At 45.8% G+C, this 22,500-nt stretch overlaps 1 protein-coding gene across 1 annotated transcript in view; it reads right to left on the bottom strand.

Annotated features, from left to right (window-relative positions):
• Positions 1-22,500, bottom strand: part of ldah (lipid droplet associated hydrolase) — a gene marked incomplete in the record, with an annotated part of 72,256 nt that overhangs the window by 30,231 nt on the left and 19,525 nt on the right. The window contains 2 exon segments of the mRNA XM_062522408.1: positions 8,241-8,410; positions 19,681-19,708. Coding sequence (XP_062378392.1) covers positions 8,241-8,410; positions 19,681-19,708 — 198 coding nt within the window.

The raw sequence follows: 22,500 nt of genomic DNA, 5'->3' as shown, positions 1-22,500 counted from the left end.
ACAATGTTTACGAGTAAACAAACGCCAACTCGAATCAGTACAAAGCTGAAATTTTCAGGCTGTTCGATATACTCAGCAGGTTCACCCTGACGAGCACCGAACCAACATGGTGCTGGCAAGAACACACACGCCTGGTATAGCACACCTGAACACCATGGCAACGGTTCAGATGCTAAAAAGCCCCACATGCTGCCAAACACAGGTCTGGTAGAGTACACCTGGACAGGTCTGGTAGAGTACACCTGGACAGGTCTGGTAGAGTACACCTGGACAGAAGAACAGGTCTGGTAGAGTACACCTGGACAGAAGGACAGGTCTGGTAGAGTACACCTGGACAGAAGGACAGGTCTGGTAGAGTACACCTGGACAGGTCTGGTATAGTACACCTGGACAGAAGAACAGGTCTGGTAGAGTACACCTGGACAGAAGGACAGGTCTGGTAGAGTACACCTGGACAGAAGGACAGGTCTGGTAGAGTACACCTGGACAGAAGGACAGGTCTGGTAGAGTACACCTGGACAGAAGAACAGGTCTGGTAGAGTACACCTGGACAGAAGAACAGGTCTGGTAGAGTACACCTGGACAGAAGGACAGGTCTGGTAGAGTACACCTGGACAGAAGGACAGGTCTGGTAGAGTACACCTGGACAGGTCTGGTAGAGTACACCTGGACAGAAGGACAGGTCTGGTAGAGTACACCTGGACAGAAGGACAGGTCTGGTAGAGTACACCTGGACAGAAGAACAGGTCTGGTAGAGTACACCTGGACAGAAGGACAGGTCTGGTATAGTACACCTGGACAGAAGGACAGGTCTGGTATAGTACACCTGGACAGGTCTGGTAGAGTACACCTGGACAGGTCTGGTAGAGTACACCTGAACAGAAGAACAGGTCTGGTATAGTACACCTGGACAGGTCTGGTAGAGTGCACCTGGACAGGTCTGGTAGAGTACACCTGGACAGGTCTGGTAGAGTACACCTGGACAGGTCTGGTAGAGTACACCTGGACAGGTCTGGTAGAGTACACCTGGACAGGTCTGGTACAGTACACCTGGACAGGTCTGGTAGAGTACACCTGGACAGCTGGCACCCACTGAAACCCACTACAAGGCGCTGTACAGAAGGGGATTAAGAGTGATATTTCATATCCATTCAACCACAAAAAGTGGCATGCAATCCCAGATCCATGTTCTAAGAAATTGACAGCCATTGGTATACAGTATAATATAAAAAATAATCGGGAATATCAATAATGTAATATCTTCTATGAATATCAATAAAGGAATATCTTATAAAGTATGGAGTCATAACTATGCGCTTGACCCGTCCTGTAGCGTATCTTGTGCACTCTGCTGACCCGACTTATCTGTGCACTCTGCTATGGGTGCTGACCTGTCCTGTAGCGTATCTGTCCACTCTGCTATGGGTGCTGGCCGGTCCTGTAGCGTATCTTGTGCACTCTGCTATGGGTGCTGACCCGTCCTGTGGCGTATCTGTCCACTCTGCTATGGGTGCTGACCCGACCTGTAGCGTATCTGTGCACTCTGCTATGGGTGCTGACCAGTCCTGTAGCGTATCTGCCTGTAGCGTATCTGTCCACTCTGCTATGGGTGCTGACCGGTCCTGTAGCGTATCTGTGCACTCTGTGGCATGGGTGTTGTTCCGCCAAACGAAGGTCAGGGGTGGCTCACCGTGGCTCACTGTGGCGCTGAGCTGGAATTCCCATTGTTCTGGTCACCGGATTGAAAACGTTTGTCAACAAAAACAAACGTGAATGAGAATGTGCTTCCTCTAAACATGTGGTAGCAGAGTGTCTTCCTCCGCAGGTGCTGGGCAGATGGGTTGGAGGGTTGAGGAGGAGGGGGGGGGGGGGGGGGTTGGTTGCCGGGGAGCCGTGTGCCAATCCCATCCCCATCCTTAACACAGGAAATGCCAACAGATGCCCTGGCACGCCTGTGGCGTCCCGAGCTGCGTCACTGCGGCCATTAGCGGCGGCACCAGCCCCGGCGGCGCGGCACGGCACACCTGTTTATTCAGAAGATCACCTGGACTCTTCCCCGTGTTCCCCCCAATCTCCAGCAAGCTGACGGAGACAGGAAGTGAGGGCTGAACAAACAAGCTGGGCCTGCACCACCTGAGGCAGTCACATGACTTCTTAGAAGGACTCAGCAGGGTCAAATGATGGCTTTTATTCGCGCCACCTTTGAACCTGGAGGTCTCGCACGCAGGCTGATGCAAAATGGGGGTGCGTGCCGTGTTCATCGCTGTGTGCGTTCTAGAACTTTGTTGACGAGGATTTCGCCAAAAACGCAATTCTGTGCCGCATGAGCGAGCAGCCATGTGTTCTCCAGCCAGGCGAGACGGGTCCTTTCTCAACAGGCTATCAGGGCGTCCCATTCAAAGTGCCTCTAGTTTGCCGATAGGGTCAGCTCTCCAGGTTTGGAGTGGACAAACAACACAGGAGATGGTTTTCATCACTGTTGCATCTGCCTTGACTCTTGAGGTTTCTGCAGATAATGAGTCAGAATATCTTTTTTTCTTTTTTTGGAAACCACAGCAGACAGTCTGTTGAAATCCTGCCCTTTTTTTTTTGTTTTTCGGTAAACTACTGGAAGGCCATCTCCTCACATCTCTGGTGAATTGACTCAGATGCCGTGCCATGGAGGGGACTAACAACAGTTCAGGAAAATGTCTCAAGGCGAAACCGGGTTAAGAAGAGAAGGCTGCGGAAAAAAGAAGCTTCATGTGCTGTTCACGGAAAACCTCGAGTCGCAGTCTGTGGTAGGTAACAGGCAATAGGAGTCGGCTGCTTCAAGTTGCGGACCAAATTGCTGCCTCGCTGTAGGTTAACTGGGTTTACAGCAAAACTGCTCAAGCTGGCTGCCAATGGCTTCACTTGGGAGTCATGTGATTAACAGCGCCTGCAAAGTCCATCATATAAATAGGTGTATTTCCACTGATGAAACAATAGGATGGGACTACGTTCTTATCAATTTCCCACCACATCTTTCTTTTTTCTGTAAGTATACAAACACCTGTGCCAGTAAGGGGACTGAGTTCCAAAATTGATTTCCCAATAACTTCCCAGATCAAACATTGCTGTTTGAATTTACTGAATAGCACCGAAATATCGTCATCCACCCATTTCCTATTCCAACTCTGATTTATGCCATATCATGTTCCACAAACATCACATTAATATTAAACATTTGGATGCATTCGATTTTAACTAAGACCATTACATTCCTTTCATAAAAATAAATGTTCCGTCTGCTTTTTATTACCGTACGAATAGCTGTAGAAGATTTTTAGAGCCGATAAAGGCCAAAGTATTTTCTCAGCCAAACAGTACCTGGGTTGATGCATAGCCTTGTCCTCAACAAAACTGTTCCCAATAAGTAATGGGTCTGCAGAACAGAAAGAAGCGTATATGTGCGGAGTGGTAAACGGATAAAGATACATGGTGGGGTTCACCTGTTCTCCCTCACTTTAGGGGTCAGATCTATTCTCTTACCATTTGTCTTTCTCACGTCACTGACAGACCACTTAAGCATTATAAGTGCTTCTCCTGTTGCCAAATTCCTCACTCACTCTTGTCCACAGAGATTACAGCGCTTCATCCCAATCCCGCCAAGACACGACTCTGGAGGGGAACAAGCGATTGCCAAGGGCACACAACATGATCATTTATCACGTTGAGCTGGAGCTCAGGTCCAACGTTACACCTGCTCTCCCCTGCTCTCGCTTGCTGTGTGGGAACAATGAGCATGGCTGTACACTGAGCACCGTAGCACACTTACTGAAGGCCACGTACTGTATGATGGTAATGAGCACCATAGCACACTTACTGAAGGCCACATACTGTATGAGCACCATAGCACACTTACTGAAGGCCACATACTGTATGATGGTAATGAGCACCATAGCACACTTACTGAAGGCCACATACTGTATGAGCACCATAGCACACTTACTGAAGGCCACATACTGTATGATGGTAATGAGCACCATAGCACACTTACTGAAGGCCACATACTGTATGAGCACCATAGCACACTTACTGAAGGCCACATACTGTATGATGGTAATGAGCACCATAGCACACTTACAGAAGGCCACGTACTGTATGAGCACCATAGCACACTTACTGAAGGCCACATACTGTATGATGGTAATGAGCACCGTAGCACACTTACAGAAGGCCACGTACTGTATGAGCACCATAGCACACTTACAGAAGGCCACGTACTGTATGATGGTAATGAGCACCATAGCACACTTACAGAAGGCCACGTACTGTATGATGGTAAATGCAAATCGCTCCCACTCGTTCCCATCTTTGCATTCTACAGTAAGTGATTTTGGATGATTCGGACTGAGTAATGAGGGCCGATCTTCTGGCGTAAACGAAGCCAAATATGGTCTCTGGCGACAGGGATCTTCATTTATATTAAACATGAAATGTTCCTCTTCACATGAGACTGTATTCCTGGGCATCTAACAACCTCTGTGTCAACAGCACCGTCCCTATCCATCCGCCCCAGGGCCAGAAAGCTCTTAGCTGGTCTCCGAGGCCTGTTTCATGCTCAGCACTTCCCTTTTCCTTTCCCATTTCCTTGGGCAGCTCCAAAGACCCCAGACTGCCTCCTCACAGTTTCAAGACTGCCTGTGCCAAGACACAGATATTCACAGCCATCTTTTATTTATTAAAAATATATTTCTCTTTTTTTCCATGTCTATGGGAGAGAAGTCTGAATCATCCGTCTCTGTCTGCTCTCAACCTCTCCTCAGTACCCCAGTGCATCCTGAGCTCCTGATTCAGACTGGCTCCTGGCTCCTGGGCTCCTGATTCAGACTGGCTCTATCTCCAGCGTGACGGGCAGATCTCCCAGGTCCTCAGTGCAGAGGTAGTGGAGTCCCATGCAGCGCTGTTCCCTTCTACACGCTGAGCTCTGGCTTCTCCTCCGTGGCTGGTGAGCACTGGGGGTGGGTGGACGCGGGGAAAATGAAGCACTTAAGAGAGCAACCGCTTCTGTTTCCAAGCTTTGCCGGGACAGCATGAAGCTCTACCAAACCAGCTGTGGTGAAGCAAAGCCAGAGAGAGACACAGGAGTTTCTGATTATCACACCTCGTAGATTACACGATGTAATCCTCGTGTTTGCAACTTGGCAGCAAGAGGTCTTTATGTGGGAATGGAATATGTTGTTTCCTTGCTCTTAGTGTCTGTGTGTGTCTTTTGTGTGGGTCTCATGGCGGACTGGACGTCCCCTTTCCCCAGGGGAGACCGGCGAATGCACAGTGTCCAATTGGGAGACTGGGGGTCATGCAGTTGTAAACAAGCATTCAAGATGGCAAATGACGCGAGTCCATCCTGCAAACAATTTTAAGTTACAACTGAAGACATAAATTCTGATTTTACTGTTCATTTTAATTGGAAATGTAGTTTGTAGGCCTGTCTCTGACGCATAACTAGTTTGTGAGCAACACAATAAAAATTCCACACTTCCAGCAAAATCGAAAACATGAATTTACTAGTTTGCTGAAGTTACCATTGTCGTCGATCAACAATTGTGGGTGCGGGAGTTATTTTCCCAGTTTCCGTATAACTTGAATGCAACTACGTTGGTTGGTCTGTTCTGAGGGTCATCATAATTATGGAGAACAACCTCATCACAGGATCCCTTGGCATCGCTGCTGTGCCCGACCTCTTGAAATGATCAAGCGTGAAGAAGACTGACAGGAGAAATGCCACGTCTCAGCACTTCCCTCCAGCACGGTCCAAAGCCTTTGGGGGGTTCACATGAGCACAAGGCACGACACCTCATACATAAACTTGCTCAACACCACGGCTGCGTCTGTTGTGGATGGCACCAACCGAAAGTGACACTTTTACAGCGTGACGAAAGGAGACCACTCCTAGGTTCTTTAAAAGATATTTCGTGAGGAATTTGGGAAACGTTTCAGAAGAAGCGGTCTCCGAGGAGCCACAAACACTGGAGGGGGGCTCGGCGAGCCCAAAGATACGGCACATATAACTCCCTCTCACGAGCCTCGCTGCTGAAGTCACCGGCACAACACCGGCATTCATAAACCCCGTGTCAACATGCGATAGGAGCCACTAGAGCCCACATGTACCTGGCAGCCGCATGTTGACTTTCGCCGTGGTTTTAATCATTTCTGATGACTTTAATGGTGTCGTGGTGCTTATGAGCGCGTTAAGTAGAGCGTATCAGGGGGCCGCGTGCGTCCCTCTAGCGGGACCCTTTAAATTACACGTTGACTTAATAAAGTCTCTATGAGCCGGCCCAGTGTTTGTCCGAGGGCTTGTAACACATCTGACGGGATTATTCAAGCATGATGTATTGGCTTTTCCAATGAGGTTTAACTCGAGTGCTTCACCTTCCTCTCTGGAGCCAGAGCAAAGGAGAGAGAGGGAGAGAGAGAGCGAGAGAGAGAGAGAGAGAGGGAGAAAGAGAGAGGGAGAGAAAGAGCGGGAGAGAGAGAGCGAGAGAGAGAAAGAAAGAAAAAAACGAGAGAGAAAGAGAGAGAGAGAGAGAGAGAGCAAAAGGGGGGAAATAACCAGGCACTGGGAGAAAAATGCTCTGCTCTACAAATTCCCTCTGAGGAGGAGAGGAGAGGAGAGGAGAAGAAAAAAGCGGGCCGGTTGGGGTAAGCGGGAGGGAAGCGCAGGAATAAAAATGATGAAGAGCTCATCTTAGTGACAGGAAACCCCCTAAGAAAGAGGAAAAAAGAGAACCTCTCCCTCTCACTGTCTTTCCCCCCGTTATTTAATCCCTTGACCTTCTGCATGGCTCGGAGTACAGAGGTGTCCTGTCCAGACCCCCCCCACCCCCCCCACCCACAAACACACACACACACACACACACACACACACACATCTCTCTCACCCCCTTCAGTGTTTTTCTCATGATACTTTTTAAACATGACGTGTGTCCGCTCTGAGAGCGCGGCTTCCCTGAGCTTCTCAATGGGCCGTGCGCTGCCACATTCATAACGCAGCTCCGCAGACAAACCGCAGAGCCTGTGGAGGCTTTTACGAGGCAGAGGTAGCGGGAGACGCCATTCACTATCCAGCCAGCGCGCGCGCGTGTGTGTGTGTGTGTGTGTGTGTGTGTTTAGCCTGTGAATGAGGCTTTGGTGAGGAGGCGAGTACTGCGCGTAGCGCTCAGGTGGTGTTTCAGAGGGGCGCTGTGCAATGAGCCAACATGTAATCAGTCATTTAAATTGAGAGAGGTTGTGGGCAGATCATGGGAACGCCAGCACAGTGTGTTTATTCAGTGGCTGTAATTGCTGCACTAAGGGAGTTATTTAATCAGACAACTCTGCTTGAGATTGAAATGGGTTCTTTCCTTACCATACAACAACACACATGTGAACGCAGGAATCACAGGTAAACCACCTTTGTGCTTTGTCTGCTTTGCAACTTTGGCTATTCCATATTTCAACCAGACTCATCCTTCAAACACAGATACAGAAGAGTTTGGAGGATACTGGAGGAATTACAGTGAGTCTGGTGTCAGATGGTGGTGCCTGGGTATAGATTTAAGGTACCAAGACCACCCAAATAAGGGCTTCCCTCCGAAATGAAGTCCCTAAAATTCCAGAATTTCTCTGAAGGAATGCAACAACGTGGGAGAACCCTTGCACATAATCCACTTTAAATTCAAACCCATTTTAATGTGCTGAAAGTCTAGTGAAAGTTTATAATAATCTACGGTCTGGAGTCGTGCAGTACACCTAACCTATACGTCTGAAGGCAAGTAAAAGCCAATTAATTGTAAAGTTAAAGCAATCTATAATTTCAGTTGCTTTCATACACCTGACCAAATCTCTGCATCTAGATTACACCCAATATCGGGATTACCATAAGAGATATCTGTAAGCTACTGCAGAGCTGCTATCCAGTGAGGTACCTGACAGACACACTTTATATCAAGCGTGTTAAAGTACGACTGAGAAGACTGTCAATTATCTGAATTAATTTGCCAATTTCTTAAATTATTATTGTAAATATAAAGTTCTTAGAAGTTATATTTGACCTCAGAAATAGTACAAAGTAATGTGATTACTATGTACATACAATGTACTAAATATATATTATTAGCATGTATTTAAGAGTAATTTAAAATAAGAAAATGTTATATGTAATGTGATTTCCTACTAAAATAAAAACAATAATAATAATCAGAGTCTATCATGTGTGTCCACATCAGTCTCACCTGCAGGCCGGGGTCCCTCTTCATCATGTCCAGGATGATGTAGCAGCCGATGGAGTGTCCAATCAGCACCAGCCGTGTGTCTCGGGACACGTGCTCCCTCAGGAACCACAGCTTGTGCTCAATCTGCCCATTCAGACCAAACACGTCGCTGGCCTCGGTCACCGACGGCTCTGCAGAGGGACAGAGAGATGAGGAAAAAGAGAGAAGGAGAGAGGGGGGGGAAATGAGAGAGACAGAGAGAGAAAAAGAGAGAAAGAGAGGGGGAATAAGGGAGAGAGAGAGAGAGTGACAGAGAGAGAAAAAGAGAAAGAGAGAGGGGGAATAAGGGAGAGAGAGAGAGACAGAGAGAGAGAGAAAAAGAGAAAGAGAGAGGGGGAATAAGGGGGAGAGAGAGAGACAGAGAGAAAAAGAGAGAAAGAGAGGGGGAATAAGGGAGAGAGAGAGAGAGAGTGACAGAGAGAGAAAAAGAGAAAGAGAGAGGGGGAATAAGGGAGAGAGAGAGAGACAGAGAGAGAAAAAGAGAGAAAGAGAGGGGGAATAAGGGAGAGAGAGAGAGAGAGTGACAGAGAGAGAAAAAGAGAAAGAGAGAGGGGGAATAAGGGAGAGAGAGAGAGACAGAGAGAGAGAGAAAAAGATAGATATCAATCATACAGGAACAGCAGTGTCCATTATGCACATACTTTTTCTCCAGCAAATCCTCTGTGCTGCTGTCGCAGGTGATTACTCAACCCCTTCAAGAGAAGGTCAACTCCTTTTGCTTACCATCACTCTCATTCATCCAGTCACCTACTTACTGTACTGCCTGCCTCCATCTCTCCTTCCCTCTCCCCTCCCTCCCTCTCCCTCTCTCCTTCCCTCTCCCCCTCCCTCCCTCCCTCCCTCTCCCTCTCCTCACTCACTCACTCACTCACTCATTCAGTCCACTGAGCCTCCTCTGCCTTCACTCAAACGCTACGCTAAGCGCTACGCTAGTAGCCAGCCTCACAGGATCAGAGGGGAAAGAGTGAGTGCTGGGTTCAGCGTATTACTGCTGCGGTGTCCAACTGCATAACCAGGCCAGTGAGTAAAACTGACAGCCCGTCACTGGAAGCTCATATGAGCTGCTGGGGTCTTAAAGTAAAAAACACTCGGCGTACAGTACTGTACTGGTTATTCTAAGAGCCATTAACCCACTTTCTTACCGCTTTCTACCATTTTTATTTGCCTTTTTTTTCTTGCTAGAGGTGGAATTAAATTACAAAACAAAACAGAGTCCAAACAGCACCTAGTATTAAGTGTTCCATGCGGACTTCAGACATCTTGATCTTATTTCTCCATAATTCCTTCAGAGATGGATAAAATTACATTTTATTGAACAATTCCGGTAAGCCCTGCCCCAGAACAATGCTTGGCGGACACAATTAACATTTTCTTACCAGCAGTAGACCGTGCAGTAATCTCAAAAGTGCTGGAATCAGGACAGAGGAAAGCGTGCCAGAGAACGAGGAGGGAGGGAGCGAGCGAGGGAGGGAGAGAGCGAGGTAGGAAGAGAACAATCGATTTTCATCTTTCTTAAGTGTACGAGGCTTTAATGACTGTGTGACTTCTTGACCTCAGCCAAAATAACGATAGAGATAGAAATGGAAAATACTGAAGGATAGAAGAGAGAGAGAGAGAGGGAAAATACTGAAGGATAGAAGAGAGAGAGAGAGGGATCATACTGACAGAGAGAGAAATACTGTGTGAGGGAGAACAAGACAGAGCTACAGTAGTGAAAGAGAGGGACAGAGATAGAGATAGAGATAGAGAGAGAGAGAGACAGATCCAGAGAGAAATACTGTGTGAGGGAGAACAAGACAGAGCTACAGTAGTGAAAGAGAGGGACAGAGATAGAGATAGAGATAGAGATAGAGATAGAGAGAGAGAGAGAGAGAGAGAGAGAGACAGATCCAGAGAGAAATGCTGTGTGAGGGAGAACAAGACAGAGCTACAGTAGTGAAAGAGAGGGACAGAGATAGAGATAGAGATAGAGAGAGAGAGAGAGAGAGAGAGAGAGAGACAGATCCAGAGAGAAATGCTGTGTGAGGGAGAACAAGACAGAGCTACAGTAGTGAAAGAGAGGGACAGAGATAGAGATAGAGATAGAGAGAGAGAGAGAGAGAGAGAGAGAGAGAGAGAGAGAGAGAGAGAGAGACAGATCCAGAGAGAAATACTGTGTGAGGGAGAACAAGACAGAGCTAGTGAAAGAGAGGGACAGAGATAGAGATAGAGAGAGAGAGAGAGAGAGAGAGAGAGAGAGAGAGAGACAGATCCAGAGAGAAATACTGTGTGAGGGAGAACAAGACGGAGCTAGTGAGAGGGAGGCACAGACATATATATATATATATAGAGAGAGAGAGAGAGAGAGAGAGAGAGAGAGAGAGAGAGAGAGAGAGAGAGAGAGACAGATTGGATAGGAGGAGTGTAACACTAAACACAATCAGAGGCCAAAGGTTTAAGCAAAACCCACAACACTACAGTAAAGCTGAGACATATAAACATACTGTATAGAGATGAGATACATACAGTAGAGACACGTGAGGAGCGAGCATATCTCCCCTCACAAATATATCACAACACTACTCTTCACTGGACTATGAGGCCAATAAGACAAAGGGTAGTAAGCTGCATTATGTATAGAGATACTACAAGTGCTATTGCAAGATTTATAATTCAATAATAGACAAACCATCAATTCGATTCAAAACTGCAGGAAGCTGTTTTGGTAAGAGGGAAATGTCCAATCTGTTCAGATAATGGTCTTCGGATAAACCCAATAAAATAATATGCAGCAGATAATTTCCTCTGTGGAAGGGTGAACCTCCTTGGATGCATTGATTATTGTCAACTATAACCACCTTCCACTGATTGAGATATATTCTGGATGTTAGCATCAGATTTTAGGATTACTAGGTCCTTGGCAGCTGTAAATACTGTAAATTGATCAAACTATTGTGAAATTGCTGGTTCGTTTTGATAAGTGGAAAATGTCTTAACTGTTCAGATGATGGTCTGGCTGGGCTGCATTAAAGCAACACAATGTCATAGTTTTAGTTTAGAATAATGTCTTAACAACTCATTTTGATGAACTGTGGCCTTATAATAAGGCAGAACTGCATCTCTGTCGATGCGTGTCTCGAGAGCCTGATATTTGCACTATGCAGCTTTGTCTTTGCCGACCCGGAACTTGATCCTTTTTGTTAGTTCTCTTTGAATTGGGTATCCCCTAAATGAGAATACTATTGGAAATGGATGAAAACAAGGGAAATCCTACATTTAGTTGAGATATGCTAATCCCAGATATTGGCATTAGGTTTTATGCTAGGCAGGAGCTGAGATATGCTAATCCCAGATATCATTCGGTTATATGCTAGGCAGGAGCTGTGGTAGGCTAATCCCAGATATCGGCATTCGGTTATATGCTAGGCAGGAGCTGAGATATGCTAATCCCAGATATCGGCATTCGGTTATATGCTAGGCAGAAGCTGTGGTAGGCTAATCCCAGATATCGGCATTCGGTTATATGCTAGGCAGGAGCTGTGGTAGGCTAATCCCAGATATCGGCATTCGGTTATATGCTAGGCAGGAGCTGTGGTAGGCTAATCCCAGATATCGGCATTCGGTTACATGCTAGGCAGGAGCTGTGATATGCTAATCCCAGATATCGGCATTCGGTTATATGCTAGGCAGGAGCTGTGGTAGGCTAATCCCAGATATCGGCATTCGGTTATATGCTAGGCAGGAGCTGTGGTAGGCTAATCCCAGATATTGGCATTCGGTTACATGCTAGGCAGGAGCTGTGATATGCTAATCCCAGATATCGGCATTCGGTTATACTGTATGCTACTGTAGGCAGGAGCTGTGGTATCCTAATCCCAGATATTGGCATTAGGTTAGGCATGCTGGGCAGGTTCTAAGTAGCCTTGAATGCAATGCAGGTATTAGGCATTGGCTATAATTCCCTACTGGCATTTCAGTTGGTTTGGCGTCCCCACTTCAATGGGAAGTTCATGCATTCTTGGAGTGTACAACGTGTGACACAAAACCTCAAGGAAAGTGAACTTTTGCTCTTCACTCCCATTGCTCATTGCAGCCCCAGCAGCACTAGGGAAACTCAATCCAGCCATTGATCTTGGCCTGCTGCTCCATGACGTCACCCAATCCCTCTTTTCCTGGGCTCCCATCTCTCGCCTCATTGGTCAGGCATCAGGCATCTGGCACATAGTGTCTGATGTTTGATGATTCAGCAAAACAGATCCTGAAATGGTGTCACTCCCCTAGACTAAATTATGATAAATCACACAGCTGCTGTTGTCAGCGAAGACAGTTGTGCTTTGTAAATATTATCTTTTCAGTTTGGCTTTCAGTTTCAAAGAACCACGGCGACTGAAACACGCTGGTCCAATCTGAAAAGCCACAAGGCGTCTTATGGTCCTCAACATACTGGGACAGAAACATCAAAAAAAGAGCATTGAGAACAGGACTCTGGTTTAATTATCAAATCATTTGATTATCAAACACTCAATGATTGGGGTACCTTACAGTTTGAGAATATTTGATAATGGTACGTCATCCGTGGAACTGTTCTTCAGTTTCACATCTGTGTTATTATAGAAGTTGTTCCAATGTAAATTTTTACTCTAAACTGTATGCTCAGTATATATACAGTACTACATATATGCTCAGCATATATACCATATATTCTGCTGGTGTGTATAGGAAGTGGTTTAAGTGTAGAAATATGATGTTGTATTACTGCTCTAGTTCTTCCTTGACATGATAAGTATGGTGAAATACAGGGACAGACTGAAGATGAAAAGTTCAAGTAGTTAAAAGGCAAGAAAGTATTCCACTCTTCCAACATTCATCTTTTGCACACACCCACGCTGTAAAACTACTAACGCTGTTCATCAATTACAGCTACGTGGTACTTGCGATGTATACTGGGGGGTGGGGGGGGGGGGGGGGGGGGGGGGGGCTCAGCTAAATCTTGTACACATTAAAGTAAACAAGGATCAGATGTTAGTGTGACTACTCTGTACATATTTATGTGTGTGTAGTTCTCACCCAGTCTATCCTTCTCCTTTAGTTTCCAAAAAAAAAAAAAAAATCACAGCTCCTCTTGGTTCTGGCTCCTCTGCGGAGCAGTCATACTTGTTTATTTAACTTCACAGAGGGGGGTACTGTTGAGTCCAAGGCCTCAAGACCATTAGCAGTGCTGCCTCTGTCGGCTAAGTGGCCGACGAGGACCACCCAGAGAAGGCCTGGGAACATAGCCGGACTCTAGCCGGACGCCATTCTAAGAGACAACGCAAGCCCCCCCGACACCGACCCCCCCCCCCCCCCCAAACCCCCACCCCTCAAATTCTCCTGCACTTCATGATGGGTTTTCATCACAAGATTGGGTTAGTCTTACATGTGGAAATCGTTTGTACGAACAGGGGGAGTTTGTGTGAGGTTCTGTAGATACCATATGCAGATATACGCAAGTCCAATATTGATTTGGTTAAAAATAGGGCGGCCTTGACTAGGCTACGAGATAGAAAATTGAGAGGGCTCAGACAAGCCCGTTTCTTTCCGTACAGAGTAGACACCAATAAAGACAACGGTGAAACCTCCACCAGACCAGAGAGTGATTTAACATGAGATGAGGCATGTTATTCTTGCAGATCGGTTTGGAATTAGATCATGAGCCTTTGCACGGACGGAGCCCGGGATGAGGGTTAAGGGTGTGGGAGCTCGGGGAATATGCGTACTCCACACGGCTCAGACCAAAAACAAAGTGAGTGCAAATTGTGATTAATGGGTCAATAAAGAGCAACATATGGCAAAGACAAATTCCGCAATGTGACATAATGATCTTTTTTGGCAAAGGGAGAAGATAGCTGCTGAAACAGGCTATTGAGGGAAGATCACGGCAGCCTTACAAGTGTGCTGTGAATGGGCGGCGCCTTTTTTTTTTTTTTTTTTTTACTTGGTGGGATGAGGTTATTGAATTTCACGTTTTAAAAGAAAACAGCAAATGTGGCGTTACTGATTATTACATTACAAATCTTACCCTGCATACTCCAAAATCTCTCAGATCTTCTGGTCAAGTTGCTTATATAAGTTATATTGAAGAGGATTGCAACATTTGAGAATAGTTAGAAAGAAAGCCAAGAGCCAAGTAGAGTAAGTAGAGTATGCAGTGAGTTCCTGTAGTTCGACCAGTTGAGGATGGGATATGGCCCACATCACATCAGAACTGCCATTGCCACGGCCACTGTCATAATCCAACTACCACTGCACACCGAAGCAAGTAGAAATCTTCATCTTCTTCAAATGTTGCTCAAGAATTTGATCTACGATGGCTAAACAATGGATTTTCAATGGAAGTGGCACCAATAAAAATGGAACCGAATCAAAATGGACAAGGTCGCAGGGTCGCAAGTTCAATGTCGGTGTGGAGGGTAGTAACAAAAAAATGGGAACAATGGAGACTGTCAGTAGCGATGCAATGTTATCTTTAGATGATTACCTCAACAGAACATGCAAATACATGATATGATAGAACTACTGAAATTCACTTTCAATGGGTCTTCAAAATGAATACATGTTAATGTAATGCATTTTCTTCTACAAAAAAAAAAGTGTCCAGCACTCTACATTCAAAAATGTGTTAGTGCCACCCGGTTTTCATTTTCATTAAGTTGGACAAAAAAATGCAACTTTGCTGACAAAAATTGTATCTGGCACCTGACCAAGCATCCAGTCAATTGATGTGTAAACAGGAAGCTTGCAGTCGCAACACTTAAAGTCATTAGATTGATGACCCTATTCTTATGAGCGGCTCCACTCGCCTGGCCATTTAGAGAACTTTCCAGAAAAAGATATTCTTGGCACCCCTACCCCCCCATTGAGAAAATAGTTGACATCGGGGACACATAGTCAAAACATCTCATTAACATCCATTTCCCATTTGAGCCCAGCCAGACTGGAGGCAAGTGATATGTCTGAATGAATACTTTAGTAGTCTGGACATTAATGGTGGGCAATTTTGCCATATCAAAGAGGCCAAGTGCTTCATGAGCGGGAGCCTCGCAAACTCACTCTGACAAAATGAATGAAATATGGGGCCCTGAGGCCGGCGTGACCCGGGAGAGGTTATTGACATTGGCATGCTGCAAAATGTTCCCCATGTTTATATTAACAGATTTTTTTTTTTTTTTACCGTAATCAAAAGCATCAATCACAAATTGCCCGCCACAGAAACAGTTCTTCCACTGAGAGATTGGCCAACGTAAAAACTCCAACGTGGGGCTTTGGGGCTTTTTTTTTTTTTTTCATCTTTTGTTTGTGTTTCCGAAACATAAGTATTTTGATTTTTTTTTTTTCAACCTCCGTAACACCCCACCATCTAATATTTACGGTTAATAATGACGACCCTATAACATAGTGGTAAGAGGAAGGAGGGGATGTGGGGGCGGGGGGGGCGTGGTCATCAATGCACCTATGCTTCTAAGTGCCAGTGTTCCTATGCCATTTCCCTTGACGGAGTGAGAGTTTTGAGCCACTGCCCAGCTTCAGTGCCAACCAACTGACCTGAGGCAAACTGAGTGGTCTTTGACCGGCAGTAAATCAATGGAGTATTGAAGGCAGACGGCAGAGGGGGAAACCCCAGTCACCACCGAGGGGTTCAGGCACAAGCCACTGGTGCACATAGCAAGGGCAACACATCAGCACGCTGGGCTCTGGCTACTGAGTTTGGGGCCATATTTGGGTTTATGCTGATGGTATTGTGCTCATGTTGTGCGTCAGTGGTGGGCACTGGTGTCCCTTAAAAACTGGACAGATGGGCCTTGAACTTTGCTGGTTATTGATAATGATTACATGACAGTAGTCATATGTAAATGCTTGTTTTAATCAGTAGTGTACCTTGTGAAATAGTGCTATTGAAACCTGTGGCATGGCAATACTGCATTTACCGTGCCAATACTGTGGCATGGCAATACTGCATGTACCATGAGATGAACAAGTTCCTCTTTAAGATTGTGATGCTTTACAAAATATAAAAATCCACGTTCTTCTCTTGAGATTGAATAAGCGTTCTGTGACCTGGGAGCTCCGTGTGATTCAGGCTCAGCCCCTTTGGGTGTGGATGGGATACTGCAGAAAGCACTCGCCTCACACACGTTGGCTTAACAACAAAGCAATGTGTGTGTAATGTCAGATTAGAAACCCAGTAAAAGCTGTATTAACAAGAAAAGCACCCCAAGAGCGCAAACCTCCGCCAAGCGAAAACATAACCGCCTCCCAAAATGTAATCGTTTCGTCCTTGGGTCGTTTCAGACCTTCCCTAAAAATTTAACCGAAATCCATCCATTACTTCTTGAGTTATCTTGCGAACAAACAAACAAACATACAAACAAAGATAGACAGACAGACTATGAAAACATAACCTCCTTGGAAGAGGAAATAATGTCTATTTTGTCCACTCAGCTTTCTGCAGACACCACCACTCAGTCTTTGAAGCCAGTATATTTCGTAACAACTCCACTTACTGTACATTCCTCCCAACCTTTTACATTTTCCATAAACGCATATAATCTGCATCGAAACAAAAGCACCAACAAAAAAAATAAAAATATTGGGACAACTTATTCCCTGTCATTAAAAGTGCTAAATACCATTTCCAACAGTATCATAAATCACAACAGCTGCTACTCAGTCTTGGAAAAAAGTATGTACTCGCACAAAACAATAGAAGAAGTAGCATTCAGGCAACAGTGCCCATACATTTCCCACGCTCATCAATATGAATATGATCTCCAATAAAAAGAATATTAATACCATCCCTTCTCTTTGCAAAGAGATCTCAAATATGGACTCAAATTTTCTGAAATTCCAACAAGCGCCTATTGTGGTCGGTAACCTAAGCAATGACTTCCCCGTACAAAGGGCATCTGTTAACCAAATGGAGAGACATGATGAGGGATGGTTCCCGTCGTCCTCGATATCGACTCACTCGCAGCTCGCCGGGTGACAATAATCAAGAGTGTCACTCCGATACCGACACTGGGGAAGGAAGCAGAACTTTTAATTACAGACGGGCTTTCATCTGCAAAGCCTTGGCAGGGGCTGCCGCTCCTTGTCATCCCTTGGCACATCGACTCCCAGAGCTCCGAGTTTGACTTCTAATCATCCCCGCTGTGATTGGGGCGACATGATCCGAACGGTGATGTGCATGTTGCAGTGCTTTTAGCTTTGACTATCTCCAGATATTGTCAGCGTGGCCATGAATAATTTATGACCCTGCTGTGTTTCAGTGAAAGAGTGCCATGTGTTCACAATAAAAAGAGGAACTGTTCGATGCTTCAATTTGCTACAATGTTATTATCATCTGGAGCGACTCTCAAGGCTGAGCTCGAAGAACAGATGAAGCCATATATCACTCGTAGACTGTATGCATTGCCGTCGTAAAACGGAGCCTAATAACAATAAACTGTTATCAAACTTTTCAAAAGTAATCGGACGAGGTGACCCGGTTATTGGGAAAATAGTACATCATAGAAACGATGATAATTCTCTGGGTGAATGCCAGGGTTAAGAGAGCTTTCTGAGGGCATGTCAGTCAATAATGTCATTATGAATGCTTCTGCCGAGAGCCAGACTGTGCTAAGCAGAGCCGGCCCACACGTGCACCAGCCGTCCGAGAGCTGCCCGCCCGTCCGTTCCCTGGTATCCTCCGCGGAGCTGGCGTGGACGGATTCCACCTGGACTGTCTAATCCATCAAGCGAGAGCCCCCGGTGGAAGTGCTGTTTTTGGAGATCCCGCACATCTGCATGTGGTTTGGCTTATTACAGGTGAGTTCTTGGTAATGTCTTTCCCACGTACGGAGCGCTATAAAAACGTCCGCGCCGCTTTATGGATGAATATATAAGACATTCATATACTGGCGCGGCGAGTCGAGCAGGGAGGACACTTGGCTAAACCTGGCCGCTCACATTCCGTGGTCCACCTCGCCTGCACTGTCCCTTGCTACCTGGCAACCTGAGGTGAAGGGGTATTCTGGGATGGAAAGAATGAAGGGAGAGAGGCTGGGACTGGTTCCATAGTGAAGCTGGAAACTAAACCTGATGTGTGCACAATCACATGCATGGACACACTTTCGGATTAGTTAGAACGGATTCAACACCTTTTTCTTCTTAGCTTCTTAAGAGTTGTTTAGGATATCCAGATTACTTAAGGTACACAGCAAAGTGTTACTGCCGAGACAATCTCAGCACTGGCACAAGGGTAACTGTGCATGTGTTGAGAAACATATCTCAGAAAAGAGAGTGAAAGACCAACTAAGCCAACATAAATATAGAAAATATCTTTTACTACTACTTTTACTAGTCTTTTACTACTACTTTTACTAGTAGAATTGTCTGAGGGTGGTTTACTGTATGTGCTTACACTGTCTACTAGTAGAGTTGTCTGAGGGTGGTTTAGGCACTAACACTGTCTAGTAGAGTTGTCTGAGGGTGGTTTATTATGCTAACACTGACTAGTAGAGTTGTCTGATGGTGGTTTATGTGCTAACACTGTCTAGTAGAGTTGTCTGATGGTGGTTTATGTGCTAACACTGACTAGTAGAGTTGTCTGAGGGTAGTTTATGTGCTAACACTGACTAGTAGAGTTGTCTGAGGGTGGTTTACTGTATGTGCTAACACTGTCTAGTAGAGTTGTCTGAGGGTGGTTTATGTGCTAACACTGACTAGTCTGAGGGTGGTTTCTGTGCTCATATCAAGAGGATCAGGTCTCTCAGTGGAAGTGCAGTTACACAATCTCCTTAATCGCTTACTGCCATCTACTGACTCCATGGGAACAGTGATGATGTCATTGGTCTGTGATGTTATACACACACATTCACATTCACATTCACACACACACACACACACACACACACACACACACACACATGCAAATATGCACACTCCCACATGTGCACACACACAAACACACATGCTCAGACACACAGGCATTTATACATGTGCACACATACAGTTCACACACTCACCTGAAACAGCATGGAACCAGATGTTCAGCAACAATGTGTTAGGTAGCATGAAACTACTGGTATTAGTGCAGTATGAAAACAACTACAGCAACTGGACAAAATGATGGACTATCATTAACTTTTTGAAACTTTTTGTGATATGATAGTGTTTTTTACGGATTGCCACATGGTTCACAGTAACTGTACTTTGAGACTGTTTTTAGGGATTCACTGGCATTATATTTCAGGCCTTATGATGCATGTTGTTGTGGAGTTTTGGAAATGTGGAGAGAATTCAGTTACCTTGTGTGATGTTAACCCCAGTAGAACAAACTCACTGAAATGAATGAATTCTCACACACACACCCTGACTAATGTGTGAGTCCCCAGCTCTCACTCACCCTCCACCATGTCCAGCTCATCGGGGGGGTGTTGCAGTGTCCCTGCGTGGCTGACCGCGCCCAGACCGGGTAGCGTCGACCAAAAGGCCTGGTGGAGGGTCTGCATGAAGGTCCTGTAGAACCCCACCACCCCGGGGGTTCCCTGTGCAGACACACAGAACATAACAACATAGCTCATCAACCCATTCAGTTCAATTCAATTCAATTCAATTCAATTCAATTCAATTCAATTCAATTCAATTCAATTCAATTCAATTCAATTCAATTCAGTTCAATTCAATTCAATTCAAATTCAATTCAATTCAATTCAATAAAGCTTTATTGCCAATGAACGTTTCATGAACAATATTGCCAAAGCTCAATTACATGTACACGTAAAAAGTAAAAAACATCTTTCTTTTATTCAGCATGTCCTAAGTAAACAATAATGTCCTAAGTAAACAGTCACACAGGAGTACATTCAGCTAAAGCAACCTCAATAATGGCGACAAGTTGACCATTAGCCCATTAACATATGGGCTAATAAGATATATTTGACTGTGGAAAATGTAATAAATGATAGATTCACCACTACACGGAGTCATTATTCATCATTACGGGTTATTTGTGAACATTGAATGCGTTCCGTGATGCCCCTCTTTAGATATACTGTAGATGAGTACTCAGTGTTCACATCTATTACATTTTAGAGTGTGTGGAAAAAGAAAAGCTACTGGGCCTATTAGCCCGTGTGAAACAGGCAAGAGCGAAGTAGCTTTGATGTGCAGTAGTAGAAGCTGTCAGCAGCTCCAAAACAGTGCCCTGTGTTGTGTTGTGTGATGGGCCATTACGCAACCGGCTGCTCAGCGGAGAAGCATGCGTGTGGGATAATGAGTGGCCAAGGCATCCCACGGACAGGACGCAGAGCGGACAGGACACAGAGCGGAGTCGGTCGGGCCAGGAGGTCGTCTCAAGTGGCGCTAGCAGAGACGGGAGACGGGAGGTCGGGAGCCAACGCCGCGGCGCTTCTCTGGTGATGATGACGACCTCACTTCCCTCCTTGCAGTGTCATAGCGCCTTTCCCCACCTTTTTTCCAACTTTCTCATCTCTCTCTCTCTCTCTCTCTCTCTCTCTCTCTCTCTCTCTCTCTCTCTCTCTCTCTCTCTGTCTCTGTCGACTTCAGTCATGAGCATCATTTAAGTCCCCTCCTCCCCATCCATGCTATACCCTCTCCACTCTCTCTCTCTCTCCCTCTCTCTCTTTTTCCCAGATGTCTTTGATGTTCCCTGGTGCGGCTGCACGTTGTAAACGCTGCACATCAAAGCGCGGTGGCGTGCGCGTCACTGTTGGCGCTGTCGCTGTCGCTGGGCGGCGTGCGGGCGGGGGGGCGGGCGGGCGAGGCTGTCACTGGCGGCGCATGAGGTCTCCGTCAGGTGCAGAGCCTCACCCTGAGCTAGCGGCGTACTGTACGCCTGAGTCTGAGTCATGGAGAGAAAAGAGTCCACATGACCAGCAACTTGCGCTGCTTATTATTTACATTAGTATAAGTTAGAGTATGTTTACTTTTTTCATGTATTTCTTATTCTTCAATATTATTTATTATTCTTTTTTTCTCATTTGTTTTTCTTCTTTATTACTCAATATTACAGTATGTATTATTATTTGACTATTATAACCTGATTGATGCTTTGGCAATATTGTATTTACATTCATGCCAATAAAGCTTTTGAATTGAATTGAATTGAAAATTGACACCCCAGCACCTCCACATCACCACACCCATGCTCCACATGAGAGAGAGAGAGAGAGAGAGAGAGAGAGAGAGAGAGAGAGAGAGGGAGAGGGAGAGACAGAGGGGAAGAGAGAGAGAGAGAGAGAGAGGGAGAGGACAGAGGGGGAGAGAGAGAGAGAGAGGAGGGGGGGGGTCACATTCACAAAGGTGTGTGTGGGGATACTGGACGAGAATAGGACGTGACACAGCCAGACAGCTTATGCTTGGAAAAAAAAACAAAAAAAGAAGAGAGGAAGCGAAAGAGAGGAGGACAGAGAGATCAGAGAGCAGAAAGAGAAGAGGAGAGAAAGAGAGGAGGATAGCGAGGAGGAGAGGAGAGAAAGAGAGGAGGATAGAGAGGAGGAGAGGAGAGAAGAGGGGAGAAGGAAAGGAGGATAGAGAGGAGGAGAGGAGAGAAAGAGAGGAGAAAGAGAGGAGGAGAGAAAGAGAAAGAGAAGAGGATAGAAAAAGAAGAGAGGAGGAGAGAAAGAGAGAAGAAAGAGAAAGAGAAGAGGATAGAAAAAGAAGAGAGGAGGAGAGAAAGAGAGAAGAAAGAGAGGAGAAGCTGATAAATCACATCACAGACCTACAGCTGGCTACCAACAATGGCCAGTCTGTGTGATCAGCCCACTGACGCTGACGCAGTATCGACATAGGACGAGCGATGCAATCAGTGTGTGTGTGTGTGTGTGTGTGTGTGTGTGTGTCTCACATGTGTTCTTCTCTTTGTCTCTCATAAACACACGCACCTATACATGTTTAGTTTGCATTTTGGGCTCTTTGCACTTGGGTAGTATCATCATGCAGCCGGGGAAAAGAGAGAGAGAGAGAGAGAGAGAGAGAGAGAGAGAGGAGGGATAAAGGGAAAGAACAATCAGATGCAAAAACTGGAGAGAACTCCGTCCTGGTACAACTGACATTAAATGATCATCTCAGGGTGCTGGCTTAGCGGGAGCAACTTCCGCATCCCAACATTTCATTTCATTCTGGTTGACACAAGCTGCATTAGAACCCCTTTCCATTAACCCCCCCACCACCACCACCACCACCACACCCTCCACCACCACCA

Source organism: Sardina pilchardus, chromosome 20 (assembly GCF_963854185.1).
Source record: "Sardina pilchardus chromosome 20, fSarPil1.1, whole genome shotgun sequence".
NCBI classification, from domain to species: domain Eukaryota; kingdom Metazoa; phylum Chordata; class Actinopteri; order Clupeiformes; family Clupeidae; genus Sardina; species Sardina pilchardus.
This window is presented reverse-complemented; position numbering and strand designations above follow the sequence as displayed.